Source organism: Gadus morhua, chromosome 7 (genome assembly GCF_902167405.1).
Source record: "Gadus morhua chromosome 7, gadMor3.0, whole genome shotgun sequence".
Lineage (NCBI taxonomy): Eukaryota > Metazoa > Chordata > Actinopteri > Gadiformes > Gadidae > Gadus > Gadus morhua.
Genome location: NC_044054.1, coordinates 19,793,527 through 19,808,265, shown reverse-complemented (window position 1 = coordinate 19,808,265; position 14,739 = coordinate 19,793,527). Strand labels below are relative to the sequence as shown.

The 14,739-nt window shown below is 44.0% G+C and overlaps 2 protein-coding genes across 2 annotated transcripts; both read left to right on the top strand.

Annotated features, from left to right (window-relative positions):
* Window positions 1-692: 692 nt before the first annotated feature.
* LOC115547822 (collagenase 3) lies at window positions 693-4,768 on the top strand. The gene is made up of 10 exons (XM_030362291.1): window positions 693-883; window positions 1,288-1,538; window positions 1,823-1,971; window positions 2,491-2,619; window positions 2,727-2,888; window positions 3,205-3,328; window positions 3,438-3,571; window positions 3,765-3,924; window positions 4,059-4,162; window positions 4,476-4,768. Exons 1-10 carry the CDS (start codon window positions 764-766, stop codon window positions 4,589-4,591), a joined length of 1,449 nt encoding a protein of 482 aa, XP_030218151.1. The 5' UTR covers window positions 693-763; the 3' UTR covers window positions 4,592-4,768.
* Window positions 4,769-6,056: 1,288 nt separating this feature from the next.
* acat1 (acetyl-CoA acetyltransferase 1) lies at window positions 6,057-13,595 on the top strand. The gene is given in 13 exon segments (XM_030362302.1): window positions 6,057-6,197; window positions 6,896-6,943; window positions 7,028-7,145; window positions 7,914-8,009; window positions 8,101-8,201; window positions 8,597-8,740; window positions 10,115-10,159; window positions 10,162-10,267; window positions 10,599-10,695; window positions 10,899-11,029; window positions 12,325-12,389; window positions 12,762-12,919; window positions 13,200-13,595. Coding segments are annotated over 13 exon segments (1,281 nt in total). The 5' UTR covers window positions 6,057-6,146; the 3' UTR covers window positions 13,321-13,595.
* The last annotated feature ends 1,144 nt before the right edge of the window (window positions 13,596-14,739 follow it).

The following is a 14,739-nucleotide window of genomic DNA, read 5'->3' as shown; positions in this document are numbered from 1 at the left end:
CCCCCCACAACAGCATGTCTATGGGCCGTCTTCCCGGCAATGATGGTAGCCTGAGGCTGCAGGGGACAGCCACCCAGAATCAACACTCGGGAGGGTAAGCAGGAAAAGGGCTTTGCAAAAAGATGTATGGGGTAAAGAAAAACAATAGCAAACAAAGGCAACTTAACATTACAACCATACATCCATAGCATCACTTGTAATTATGTTAACAATGTTTTATATCACTTTAACATCACTTTTATATCACATGACACTTGCACATGCTAATTGTACATTATGCAGTTTATTTTGCCAATGTATAACCAGTTAATTTTATTTTAATAAAAAAATCTTACATTTTCTTCTGCATCGCTGCATTGCACACTATAAGCCCACAAGTCAATCAATAACTTCATTTTTGACCAGCCACATAACATAACCAATATCCAATCATATAAACAAAATATATAACAATTGAATCATGTTTAGAATACCGGACAATATTTTGAATTGTCAAACATTCCTAAATAATGCAACATATAGCATGGGTGTCATATGTTACCGTAACCCACGCAAACAAATCTCTCCTTTGTATCAGTCTGTTTTGGGAATGTCCTTCTCCTTAGCCTAGCCCCTCCTACTTCCTCCACCATAGGGTGTGTTTCCTCATCCAGTGACTCACTTTAGCTGGTTACTCAACACATCAGGGCCCGGCCGTGAAGGTATATAATGCCTGCCTGCGGGGCTCCCAACTCACAACTTAAGTCCTTCACGGCAAAACAACATGCGCTCTTTGAACCTGTGCATCTTCCTGAGCTTGACGGCGGCAGTGGTTTACTCCCTGCCCCTAGACAGAGAACAACCGCCACAACAAATCACCCATAAAGATGAAGAATTTGCAGAGGTAAGTCCTTCTTATGTTTTACTTTGGCTTAGCTGTGTATACTCTTAATTTTTACACGTGGTATTGGTATTCACCGATTATCTTTTGAGGAAAAAATTGCTTACAGACAATGCTTTCTTTCAATTTTAAAGGGTGAATAACTTTGAATTGGTTCTTGTTTTGCATTCATACATGATTAACAATCAATACATCATCCTAAACAGCCCATAAGTCTATAAATCCTCAGAAAATGTTCCTCAATGTCTGATCATTGTTTCACTATCTTCCACCAACCTTCTGCGCTCTCTCTCTCTCTCTCTCTCTCTCTCTCTCTCTCTCTCTCTCTCTCTCTCTCTCTCTCTCTCTCTCTCTCTCTCTCTCTCTCTCTCTCTCTCTCTCTCTCTCTCTCTCTCTCTCTCTCACAGAGCTACCTCAAGAGCTTCTTCAACCTCACCAAAGAGCATGAGAGGTCTTTTGGTCGCCGGGGGGTCAACCCCATGGTCGAGAAGCTCAGGGACATGCAGCGCTTCTTTGGCCTGAATATCACTGGCTCAGTGGACGCTGACACCATGCAGATGATGAAGAAGGCCCGCTGCGGGGTCCCCGACACCCAAATCGCCCGCTTCTCCACTTTCGAGGGGGACCAAAAGTGGCGAACAACGGCCCTCACCTACAGGTAACAGGCACCAGAATACATGCCATTGGGTGGATTCTGTTAAAACGCTTTCTAATATTGTGTCTTCACACAGACACAGACACATTATGTCAGTGCATACATTCTTAGCATGGTTGATCTCAGCAGGAATTGAACCCCCTAACCCTGGCAGCGCTCATAAGAGTGTCGCAAGAAAGGACTACCACCTTGTTTCTATCTGTGTGTTGGGGGTCTGGGGGTCTTGGGATAAGTGCGCCTGGGAATGATGTCTGATCAAACATCTACTTCTCTTTTTACCCTCACAGGATTCTGAACTACACTCCGGACATGACCCGGGCAGAGGTAGACAAGTCCGTGGAAAAAGCGTTGAATGTGTGGGCCAGGGTCACTCCCCTGACGTTTCGAAGGATCGAGCGCGGTACCGCTGACATCATGATCTCTTTTGGGAGACGATGTAAGTGTTGACGCCAGACTTGAGACTAACCCAACATTGTTAGATTCAACGTACGTGCCCTCTGGCTTTCTTGGGAATTTATGTCAGGTCAAACTATTCAAGAAAGAGAACAAAATATGGACCAACAACAAACCATATCGAAACCATATATAGTATTAATATATTACTAATATATAATATATGATGCAATATCTAATCTTATCAAATAATAATATACCAATGCAATACTACAACATAATAAATAGTGCAAAAAGTGAGCTGCGAAATTTTACTGAAATAGGCTGATAAATAGCTTATAGCAACATTAAGCTGACTGTCTTATTTCCACTGCCTCCCAAAACAAAACACAACAACCAATCCACTGCTGGTAGGCCAGCAGTTGAATGAGGATGTTCTTGTCAAGTTACACGTTGAAAGGATGTTGGGGAATTCATCACAGGACTTCATCATCTCCCTTATTGTACCATCTCTGTGTTTGGTCTACCTGACCTTAAAGTGTTTTTGACGTTGTGCCGACAGCGCATGGTGATTACTACCCCTTCGACGGCCCCCAGGGCACCCTCGCCCACGCCTTCGCCCCGTCCACGGGGATCGGCGGCGACGCCCACTTTGATGAAGACGAGGATTTCACCTATCGCTCAACAAGAGGTGAGTTTGGCGTACGGAGAATCGGTGGAATATGAACCATTACCAAACAGCACATATCAATAAAGCGGGGCTCTCATGTTTCATGTTTGTGTTTGTGTATTTTTCAGGTTATGTTCTTTTCCTGGTTGCGGCCCATGAGTTTGGACATTCCCTGGGCTTGGGCCACTCCAGGGACCCTGGTGCGCTTATGTACCCAAATTACATCTACAAGAACCCCGACACGTTTCAGCTGCCCCGCGACGATGTCAACGGCATCCAGTCCCTCTATGGTCAGTGGAAGGATTACTGACTTTAATATACTTTATTTTAGTGCTTGCTTGCTAGGATAGCTTACCCTACCTGTAATCCCAAACAAAAAGCTATCTAATGAAAGGAATAATGTTTAAGAATGTAGGTTATATTGATGCTGGAAGGGTTCGAAGACAGTTAAAGGCCAAAATGTTGGATGGCGGCGGGTGTTGTATCGTTGCAGTCTGTCTTAAGTGATGGAGATGCATTTCCAACCAATCACAGTTATCGGGATTTGTCTGAGAACAGGTCTCGGAAACAATTTTATTCCTCGACTGATGATTTTCATTGAACCAGGTCCTAACGTCATCGTGGTCCCAAATGAACCCACGCCACCCACCACCCCCGACTCCTGCGACGCCACCATGGTCCTCGACGCTGTGAGCACCCTGAGGGGCGAGATGCTCTTCTTCAAGGGCAGGTAGAGACCCTTCAAAACACGATAACCCTACACTACAATGACCTTTCATGGATTTAAGATTTGTCGAATTCTCATTCACTGTTTCATTGTCGTTGTTGTTGTATTGCAGTTTCTTCTGGCGTAAGCACCCCCAGAACCCCAGGCCCCGGCAGTCCCTCATCTCCAGCTTCTGGCCCAACGCCCCCGAAAAAGTCGATGCTGCTTTCGAGAGCCGCCAGACTGACCGAGTCTATCTATTCCAAGGTACAAGCTCCAGCAGCACAGCAATGATCTGCTGTTGTTTAGCACGTTTTTAAAAGGTTTTACGAAAAATGGCAGAAAGGGCATAATGTTTCATAGCACTTCAAAAAAAAGCACAGTGTTACACAGAAAACATCTTTGCGGGAGAAAACTTTGCATACATGCTAATCCTGGTTCTTTCCCTGTGACCCTCCAGGTCGTCAGGTCTGGGCCTTCTCCGGGTATGATGTGGTGAGCGGCTTTCCCAGGAATATCAACTATTTTGGTCTGCCTAGGAACGTAAACAAAATCAATGCTGCCTTGTACGATACCCATACACGCAGGACCTTGTTCTTTGTGGGCGACCAGTACTATAGGTAAGCAAACTACCAAAAACAATCACAAATACACTACTGTCGACTGATAACTGACTCATGCAAAGGGGTCGATCATTTCCGTCCGTGCCATTTTACAAGCCTTGAGTCACAGTTTCACTCTTGTGTTTCCACAGTTATGATGAGGCAAGACGAACGATGGAAGCAGGATTCCCCAAGTCAATAGAAACCCTCCTCCCAGGACACACCAGCAAGGTGACGGCTGGATTCCAGTACAGAGGTGAGTGATGGCATGATGCCAATGGTTGTTAAAATAATGTTAACAGTTACATGTTATATCCCTAGACCCTTGAACTAGACCCCCGCTGGAAAAGTTGTTGACCTAAACACATACTAGGAAACTTTTTAACTACAGTCGTCACTGTTTTCAACTAAATTGATTAGATCATTTGAGCCGTTTTGGTTTTCTTGCACTCTTATTCGTTGAAATAATTTTGAATGAAATGACAATGCAGTTACATTGTGCCAGGTTTAACATGTTCCTCCATCGTACCACCTGCAAACCCACTAACGCTGTGTTTTTCTCCCCTCAGGTTACACCTACATTTACAGCGGGTCCAACATGCTTGAGTACAGCCTGAGGACCGGAAGGCTGTTCCGTGTCCTGAAAAACGATTACTTCCTGCCATGCGCTACTAGAAGAATCTGACCTCATATTGTGTTTTAACAACCAATGGCAGTCGCAGTGAACAAACCACTGTTACATTTCTTAATAATATATTTGACAAAGATCTATTAATTTTGTAGCAGATGTTTGTAGGCCTACATATGTTTTTTTATTCTTTAAAACATTTATTTTTTAATAAACACGATTTTTCAATCCTAATTTATTTGTACTATGTTTCGACGAAAGATTAATTTAAACAATAAAGACATTTGAATGTAAAAACGTGGTTGTTATTTGTTTTTCAAAGTTTATATCAACAAGTGATATGCAATCAGGGATACTAGTTGGGATATCAAATCTCTTAATGCTGCTATAGGAAAGGATTTTAAAGAGAGAGAGAATAAATTATCAAAGGGAGCAAGATTTTGAAACCAAACAATCAAAAAGATGTCCCTTCCAAATGCTCCATATCTATCTCCACCATTGAGAAAGTTGCGTGTGAAAAAATATCCAATCAAGGAAGAGATACCATGATTGGTCAGAAATAGGCTCATAAAGAGCTTGTTGCTGTGAACAAAAGATAGCTAGGCTACATCTAACAAATTACACTCAAATAATAGCCGTTATAGTCCATTTATGTGTGTGCGTGTGTGTGTGCGTGCGTGTGTGTGTGTGTGGTGTGTGTGTGTGTGTGTGTGTGTGTGTGTTGTGTGTGTGTGTGTGGTGTGTGTGTGTGTGTGTGTGTGTGTGTGTGTGTGTGTGTGTGTGTGTGTGTGTGTGCGTGACGTGAGTGACTTGTCGAAGAGGGGCGGCTAATCACCACTGAACAGCTGGAGCCAAAGCGGTGTGTCTAGCGCAACTGAGTGGATTTAAAAGCTTGTCGGAACTGCATGTTGCGGCATTCTCAGACATTGGTTTTGTCAGCCTCAAGTTCTCTAGCAGTCCGCCTGTTTTGTCAGTTTGACTCTGTCAAAATGACTAACCTTCACCCTAGCCCTAACCCTAACCCCTCCCTAACCCAAAACCTATCCCCGACCCTAACCCTAACCTTGACCCGCAACATAACAGGAGGGTTAAGCAGTGTGTGTGTGTGTGTGTGTGTGTGTGTGTGTGTGTGTGTGTGTGTGTGTGTGTGTGTGTGTGTGTGTGTGTGTGTGTGTGTGTGTGTGTGTGTGTGTGCGTGTGTGTGCGTGTGTGTGTAGATAGAGTAGGCTACAACTGCATTCTGTAAGAAAGAGAATGCAGCGTGTTTTTTGTAACATGCTTTTATCTTTACATTGTAGGCTATTTTATGTGATATTGCATATTGTGCTGTATACAATATTGAAATTAACATTGATATACTGAATGTAAAATTTTAGGGAGATAATATAATTGAATATAAAAGAGCATATAAAAAGATTCTGGAAAGTCGATCATTGAATTTTAAACTGCAATACCCACAATACAACGCGATTCCAAAGCGTCACTGCTCTACACACACCTCCTACTATGATTGGACGACACACAGACCCCTCCCATGCGTGTCTGAAGGTGAAGTAAGTGGAGAGGAGCCAAGTGAGACGAGGGCAGCTGACCTTTTTTATTAGCTTAAATTATGTCATCCAGTGGACTTTTAACCATGCGCACTCAAATGTGCAAACGCCTGGTAAGTGAGTGTGACAACTATTGCAAACAGATCCATCCGTATCTATTTCTAAAGTTGTTTTGCCAGCCATCTTCAAAACACATGCTACAGCTAGCTGCAAGCAGGTTATGCAGTCTGGGCCGAGTGTGTTGCTTTCTTATCGTCCTTGAGCAAAGTATAACTATCTTTAACTGATAACAACTGCTTGATGCAGAACCTCTGTATGTTTTACCAACTGCGAAATAAAAACATCACATGTTTATAGGCCTATAATGTGAATTTGGTGTGTATATTGGTTTGCGGACAATGACAACAACCCAAACAACACTATGTTGCCTGATTTTAATGTGCTGACAATTGTTATTGTTTTCAATTATGGAATCAACCTGTGACCATAGACTGTATAAAGCTTGTGACTCAGAGACGGAAGAGTATATAATACTGAACGTAAAGTCACTTATAGGGTCATTGGAGGTTGCTGATTTATAAGCTATACGGTTCGACAAAGGTCGTAAAAGTGTTGCAAATGTTAAGAATTTTGAGTCTCAAAGATGTGAGTCACTTCTACAAATACAACCATGCGTTGTTAGGAGATATACGTATTAGATAGCCTACCAACTTCATTTATTGACGCGTTGTGATGATGCTGTGGAGGACCTGTTATGATGATGCGGAGGATGTGTGGATTCACAAAAGTGCATCTTGTTCAATCTTTGCAGGCACACAAGTACCTGTCAAGGACCTACTCCTCTCGTCCCACCCTTAATGTGAGTACTGAGTATCCTTGCTGAAACAGCACATTGTAGAAGCTCACTGCTGGCTTTAATCAGGTGTTTCCCCAATGCTCTCAGGAAGTTGTTATCGTCAGTGCGGTCCGCACCCCTATGGGCTCCTTTAGAGGAAGCCTGGCAGCAGTGCCAGCCACCAAACTGGGCTCCATCGCAATCAGAGGAGCCATCGATAAAGCAGGTACAGTGTTCAACAGAGCACTGCCATGTAGCCATGGTTAAGGCATTGTGCATGTTTATACTTGTCATACAGGGCATTGGCAACTGGGGTTCACTTTTCCCTCTCTTCCGTTGATAAGTAAGGAATAATCACCGAAAGGCCGGGCGATAAACAGTTTGATATGCCCGGCTCGTGGACGGCTTACTGCCCGAGACGAAGTCGAGGGCGGTAACCTTCCGCGAGCCGGGCATATCAAACTGTTTATTGCCCTGCCTTGAGGTGATTATTCCGTTTATTCTACTTCGCGCCGGCCAACATAATAAAACAATTCAAATACTTTAATAATTAGCCTTTTTCTTATTCGTATTGCATGCTTATTAAATGTATGCTCTGTTTAAGTTCATCTCCCTCGAAAAGTAGTTCCCTTTAGAACTACGGTGAATAACGTTAGCTCAACTGTAGGTAACGCGTTTCTATAGCAACCACACAAGGTTGCAACTGATCACTAGTTTAACAACGTAGTTGTTGCATTCGTATCAAGTCAGCTTTAATGACGATCGATCAAACATGCACTCCTTGGTTTATTTTTTACAACGGACCTCATGTTTGAAATGTATGTGATAGAAAACGATACAAGCGGCGTATTGATCTACTGTGCTCAGTCAGCAGCAAGTAGAACCGACAAATCAGCGGGCAATATGCCGGATTAATGCACCCCTCCCAGCCAATCAGAATCGAGCATTCTTAAATGAAGTAGAATAACTGAATATATTAACTGCTTCTCTGTAGGTATCCCGGTGGAGGAGGTGAAGGAGGTGTACATGGGGAACGTCCTGCAGGCCGGAGAGGGTCAGGCCCCCACCAGACAGGCCTTGCTGGGAGCAGGTGCGAGCCTCACTGCATGATGAAGGACCGCATGCACAGACATAACAAACAAACAAACAGTGACCAGCTACGTCTCATTGCTGTTCTTCAGGTTGTACCCTGGGCACTCCAGCCACCACTATCAACAAAGTCTGTGCCTCTGGAATGAAGTCCATCATGCTGGCTGCCCAGAGCCTAATGTGCGGTCACCAGGTAACCGTCTTTCGTCGTCGTTCAGCGTCCTTCAGATCATTGTAATGGGAGAGTTCATTCACAGAGGGTCACCTTTACCCCTTTGAAACGCCTCCCTATAGAGCACAGTTCTTGTCACAGCAGGGCCTTCATGGCCCCATGTAGCACAGGACATACGGTTCCTGGGTTGAACCATTATATTCACATTTACATTAAGGGAATTTAGCAGACGCTTTTATCCAAAGTGACCTAAAATAAGTTAATTTCTAAGAAGAAAGGGAAAACGATATATCGTTTTCGGTACAGTAGAGATATTCATAGAGCATTTTTAATTGCTAGGTTAAACCGTTCCCTGTAGACAACAAGATACAACAAGAACCAAGAAACGTCCCGTCTTTCTGTGTGTTCTCCCCCAGGACGTGATGGTGGCGGGGGGCATGGAGAGTATGTCCAACGTGCCCTACGTCATGACCAGGGACACGCCCTCCTACGGCGGAGTCCGCATGGAGGACCTCATCGTCAAGGACGGCCTCACCGACGTCTACAACAAGTTCCACATGGTGAGCTCTGGCCCGGTTACACGCGGTTACTGGAAAGCGATTAAAATAGACACAACTGCACACACACTCACTCCCTGCTCCCAGGAGACATTGCTTTCTTTTGTTTGAGCAGAGCAAAGGTTTAAAGAGTTGGATTATGTCATACTCAAGGCTTTTTAGTGAATATAATTCATTATTAAACATAATCTGTGTTTGGGTACATTAGTATAGGGTAATGATTGATTTTTTTCATCATGTATGCTGTTTTGCGTGTTGATAACATTTTGAGGAGTGTATTGGTTCATGTAAATCACGGTCTGGTTCAGGGTTTTCGGTCACTGTTTTCGGTTTCGGTCATTTTATGTTCAATTGATTCGAAGATACGGTAAGCGGTTTAGCATTATTTAAAAATATTCAGAAGCACTACATAAAGTAAACAGAAATAAAGCTGACAATAATGTAATGTCGGCAACATTACACAAAATAAACCAATTTAAAGGGCCATAATCTGACTGGCTGTAAACCTTACAGACATTGCAAATCTTCTTATAAAGAGCAATAATCGGACAATGGCAGTAAACCTTGAGCTATAAACAAGCACAAGCCTTTTGGGATTTCCTTATGTTGCATTGTTCAAAAGGTTGGCTGAAGGCTGTAGGGGAGTTTTAGTTCAGGTGTAACCCTACACATCTTGTACCAGCCAGAGTTACATTTGGAAGGTGTCGCCACTCGTATATGTAATGCACATAAAGCAGTATTGTCTACGCGGAATCCCTAATTCCCAGATTGAAATGACAAGGGGATCTAACAACTGCTCACTCTCATCGCCTGCCATTGTCTCCCTTTATGTTGTCTACTGAGTATGTAATCACGTATTTAAAGTCACTCAAAATATAATATATGAAATAATTAAGTCTTTACTCATCAATTATGTGGATGTGTCTCCAAAATCCCAAAACATTCTCTGTCCATAGCGTATTGCAATCCTTCCTGAAACCTTCGGTACAATTCTTGGACGGGAACCGGTTCACCCCTATTACACTCTTATTATTTTTATATATATTTTTTTTATTTTGACGAAGCTGCGATATTGCAGTGTGTACAAATACTAGTGATCAATCTTGGATTGCATGAAAATAAAGAAATTGACAACGATCCATTGAGAACCGGCCTTCCAGAATGGTCTCCTAAACAAACTCATTTGAACGACCCCCATTATTTCCCTCCCCTTCCCATCACAGTGTAATGTGTTTGTTTTGGCTGACAGTGGTGTGTGTGTGTGTGTGTTGGTGTGTGTGTGTGTGTGTGTGTGTGTGTGTGTGTGTGTGTGTGTGTGTGTGTGTGTGTGTGTGTGTGTGTGTGTGTGTGTGTGTGTGTGTGTGTTCTCGGTAACAGGGCAACTGCGCAGAGAACACGGCCAAGGTGGCTGGCTTCAGCAGGGAGAGGAGCAGGACGCCTACGCCATCGGCTCCTACACTCGCAGCAAGGCGGCGTTCGAGGCCGGCATCCTGGCCAAGGAGATCGTGCCCGTCAGCATCCCGCAGAGAGGTGAGCGGCACACGTCTTCACTGATCCAAAATGAAGGACTCCAGCCCTAACCGACCCGAGAAATCCGTTCCGAAATTATTTGTATTCCCTTTATTATTGACCATAATAAAATGTGAACCCTAACCTGAATGGCTCCTGGGTCGGGTCCCGTCTTGTAATGTTTGGGTAGATCTGTGAAGACCTCTGGTGAGCGTATAGGGGATGGGCAGCCATCGCAGTTGTACTTTGGTAGTCGTAGTGTTTTTGTTATGTCTGTGAAGTATCCCTGTCCACCTGCCATACTACTAGTGTGTGTGTGTGTGTGTGTGTGTGTGTGTGTGTGTCCCCACAGGTAAGCCTGACGTGGTGGTGTCTGAGGACGAGGAGTGGAGGCGTGTGGACTTCAGCAAGGTCCCCAAGCTGCGGGCGGTGTTCCAGAAGGAGAAACGGTAATGGCGTGATCTCACCTCTGCAGGTGCCCTCCGCCCCATCTCCCCCGGTCTGCACGACCTAGTGATGCACACGAAACAAATGGCACTCGTATACGCACATTCCTATTCCAGTCTGTACATTCCAGTCTGTAGACTTGCTCTGTGTGGAGTTAATTAGTTCTTGTGAGAGAGTGGTGTCGTAGTAAACTTGAGTACTAAAGTTTTGTTTGTCTCGTAGGCACGGTAACCGCGGCCAACGCCAGCACTTTGAACGATGGGGCTGCCGCCCTGGTCCTCATGACGGCCGACGCTGCCAAGCGGCTCAACGTCAAGCCCCTGGCCAGGATCGTCTGTAAGCTGTGCACACCCGCAGACACGCACAACATACACGCAAACACGCACAACATACACGCAGAGTATGTTCAATGTTTAGTTTAGTTTTTTTTTGCTTCTTCCTGTAGCGATCTACTTGGGTATTTTCAACACGAGATGGAACAGGGTGCGTCCTTATAGATCTATATCTATATAAATATCGACGGATTTTCCCCTTGAAAACATGGCTGTGGAACGTGTGTCGATGATGGCTGGTTTTAGCGGCCTCGCCCGAGTCTGACGGATTGGACTCTGGTAGGGCTGCGAACCTGTTCAAGCAATGTACACAGGTTAAAGGTGACATGTTATACCACCAGGTGTGAGTGTGATTAGCCGTTACAAGCCGTTAGGAAAATCGGCCTCTTCTGACATCCCTATTGGGTGTGTCCACCTAAATGTGTGCTGGATAGATCAGTCTATCAGCCTACCCAGTGGACTGTAGCAAACGTTGCTCACCTATCCGTCATACATCTAGGTCGACACGCCCACTTGTGATCTCACAAGAGGTAGAGTTTCCACTCGGCTTGTAACGGCTCATCACGCTCACACCTGGTGGTATAATATATCACCTTTAACCCAAAACACACATTCAAGGAGGTCTCCTACATTGCAGCATGGATCACCTGCTTCATGGACCATTGTCCTTCAAACTCTACAATGAACCGGTTTCCAACATCCCCACCCTGTGTCCTGAAATCACTAGTTATGTACTTGGGCGTTGCTGTTAACCAGCAGCTAATAAAACATTGTAGTTTCAAAAACATGGATTCGTTTGATAATAACATGAATTACATGTTTGGGCCAGAGTACATTACAAATAACAAGCCTTGTGTAACTGGTATTAAAACGATTGACTTATGAATCACAATGTCATCAGGAAGTCATCTTGCCTATTCAACGTTGGGAGTTAGCCGTTGTATTAAGTGAGGACCACAGCTGATGACCATTACACTGCCACAGGCTGTAAAGTTAGTTGATCATCTTTGGATGGGAAAAATCATAAGTGACCCATTTGTAACAAACGGAAGGGTTGGGGACTTAACTGAGTTGACTTAGTTTAACTGAGGTTGGCACAGCTAGAACACTGCAGGAAGAAGCCCAAAACGTGCTGATAATGGGGTCTACAGTCTAGACTCATACAATCAGTGGATACTCCCTTGGGTTGGCTTTTAGGACTCCGCCTTCAACTTGGGAGTGGTGACTTTGATTAAGCATTACACTTTAAGGGAGTCATTCATTGCTAAGTTGTTTCCGCCATTTGTTGTTTTCTCCCAGCTTTCGCCGATGCTGCTGTCGCTCCCATTGACTTCCCCATCGCTCCTGCGTTTGCTGTGCCCAAGGTTAGGAGCAGACAATAAAATGGGAACACCATGAAAAGACATTTGGCCATTTTGAGTCGCGAAATTGATTGTTTAGCACAATCAGAAACGTAGCTTAAAAATGATAAAAATGCAATAACATTTTCTTGGGATGATCTGTCTGACTTTCACCACTTTGTGTGTGTGTGTGGTTAGACGCAATAAACAGTGCGTTTACAGTATCTTTAACAACTTTATTCTACTGCAATACAGAACAACTCACTGACTCCCATTTCCACTGCCATACATGGAAGAAGCAACATAAAACACCACGCATGCGTTCACGCGTTCCCAGGGTCAAAATCTCAAGTAAGTTAACGTGTGTGTGTGTGTGTGTGTGTGTGTGTGTACCAGGTGCTGGAGGCGGCCGGCATCCAGAAGCAGGACGTGGCCATGTGGGAGCTGAACGAGGCGTTTAGCGTGGTGGCACTGGCCAACGTAAAGATGCTGGACATCGACCCGGCCAAGGTCAACGTAAACGGGGGCGCGGTCTCACTGGGACACCCTATCGGGTAAATGACCCTCCCTCCCTGCTTGCCATTATTAACCTTAGCTCTCTTAGTATTATATCATTACCTAATCGCCTTTTACAGTATTCAAGAAAGCAGCCATAATTCAGATTTCCGGAATAAGCAACCTTTGCCCCTGAACCTGGGATATATTTTGTTACTAAACTTACAATCACCTATTGCCAATCACCTGAGGGATTATGCATGTGAAGCACTGAACCCGAGTAAATAAATCACAAACATAGCATATCAACATTGCGGGTCCTTTTGTTGTTATTTTCAGGATGTCTGGAGCGAGAATCGTAGGCCACATGGCGAACAACCTGAAGGCAGGTGAATACGGGCTGGCCGGCATCTGCAACGGTGGTGGCGGCGCGTCCGCCATCCTCATCCAGAAACTGTAGGAAACCTAAGCTAACTATGAGGTCCTTCCACTCCATGCGTGTGTTTTGTTGGGTTACGCTGTGTGTCCGATTACGATGCCCCCTCAATGACATGACTCCCATTGCTAGTCTTGATCTGTACAACTTTGAACACGCAGGCTGCCTTACTTGACGACGTCCCTGCACGTGATTTGACTCTGTGACTCCAATGTTCAACACACTCCTTAGATTGACGATGGTCTGTTTTGAAAAGTATTTAACTTGAAGAGTTTAATAAATAGTTTCTATGAAATGGATCCACGTGTTGTTACACATTTTATTTTCTATTCTTTCACCGTGGATGTGATTTGAGACATGCTGGCCACTAGGTGGCGTGATCTCCCCTTTTTGAACAGGGGTGAAAGGTTTTGTTTCGGACGAGATCCGCTTTCCATTGGTTTGACGGGCCCTGTAGGATTGTGACTTTGACTAGGTAGTTTAATGAAAAACATTATCTGTCATTCAACAAAACACAACGCCCTTCGATGATACTGGCCTCACTTATTTCACACCATCTTGAAGTTAAGAGTGATTATGAACAACGCACATGAACACATTGTTACTGGGATATTTTATGAGCAGAATATGTAATAGGCTATTTCACACAGCAGATTTTCAGAAATAACACATGTGATTCTTTACCTGGACTGTTTCCTGCTCTTGGAAAACCTATTTTTGCTTGTATGATAACTGATGTAACGTTGAGGGAGTACCTAACAACTTCTTGTAATGTTTAAGGAGAACTTAACGCTTTATATTAAGGTCCTTGTAATAAGCCTTTGGTAATAGGTAAGACACTTATTATATACTTATTAACATTAATTGGTGTTAAGACTATCTATAAGTGTTAATAACATAAACATGTTTATTGTGATATTATAAGACTTTTGTAAGCTGTGGCAATCCCATGCCGGCGGACCTGGAGGAGGCTAGGCTCCGTGATGCGGAAGTATATCCCCCCTTGATGTTGCCCTGCGCCATTGAGCAGTTTACATAGGAATGAACGGGCGCCATTTTGGAATCCGGTGTCCATTCTATAATATGTCCATGGCTTTTTGCCGCCTACTTCCGGGGTATGCAGCCTCGCATAGTTCCAAACATCCATTCTACGGCATTGGACATCATTCATTACCATTGCTGGACGCTGAGTGACTTCTGAGGTAAATTGATTAATATCTACCTCTTTTGAATTGTCAACTGTCTATAATTTATCAGAGGCCCTTTATGATTCATAACCTGAAATGTAGTTGCATGTGCACACAGCGTAATTACATATATTTTCATCTTGGTAGACGACCGGCTCGACCTCGCAAGCTGTGAAGGTATCTCCAGGGATAAATTGATTAAATAGCTACCTCTTTTGAATCGTCAACCCTCTATATTATATCAGAGGGCCTTTAT

Coding starts and splice junctions, on each gene's coding strand:
- LOC115547822 (XM_030362291.1), top strand. CDS start 764: ATGCGCTCTTTGAACCTGTGCATCTTCCTGAGCTTGACGGCGGCAGTG. Junction 2,620..2,726: donor CACCTATCGCTCAACAAGAG/GTGAGTTTGGCG, acceptor TGTATTTTTCAG/GTTATGTTCTTTTCCTGGTT. Junction 3,329..3,437: donor ATGCTCTTCTTCAAGGGCAG/GTAGAGACCCTT, acceptor GTTGTATTGCAG/TTTCTTCTGGCGTAAGCACC.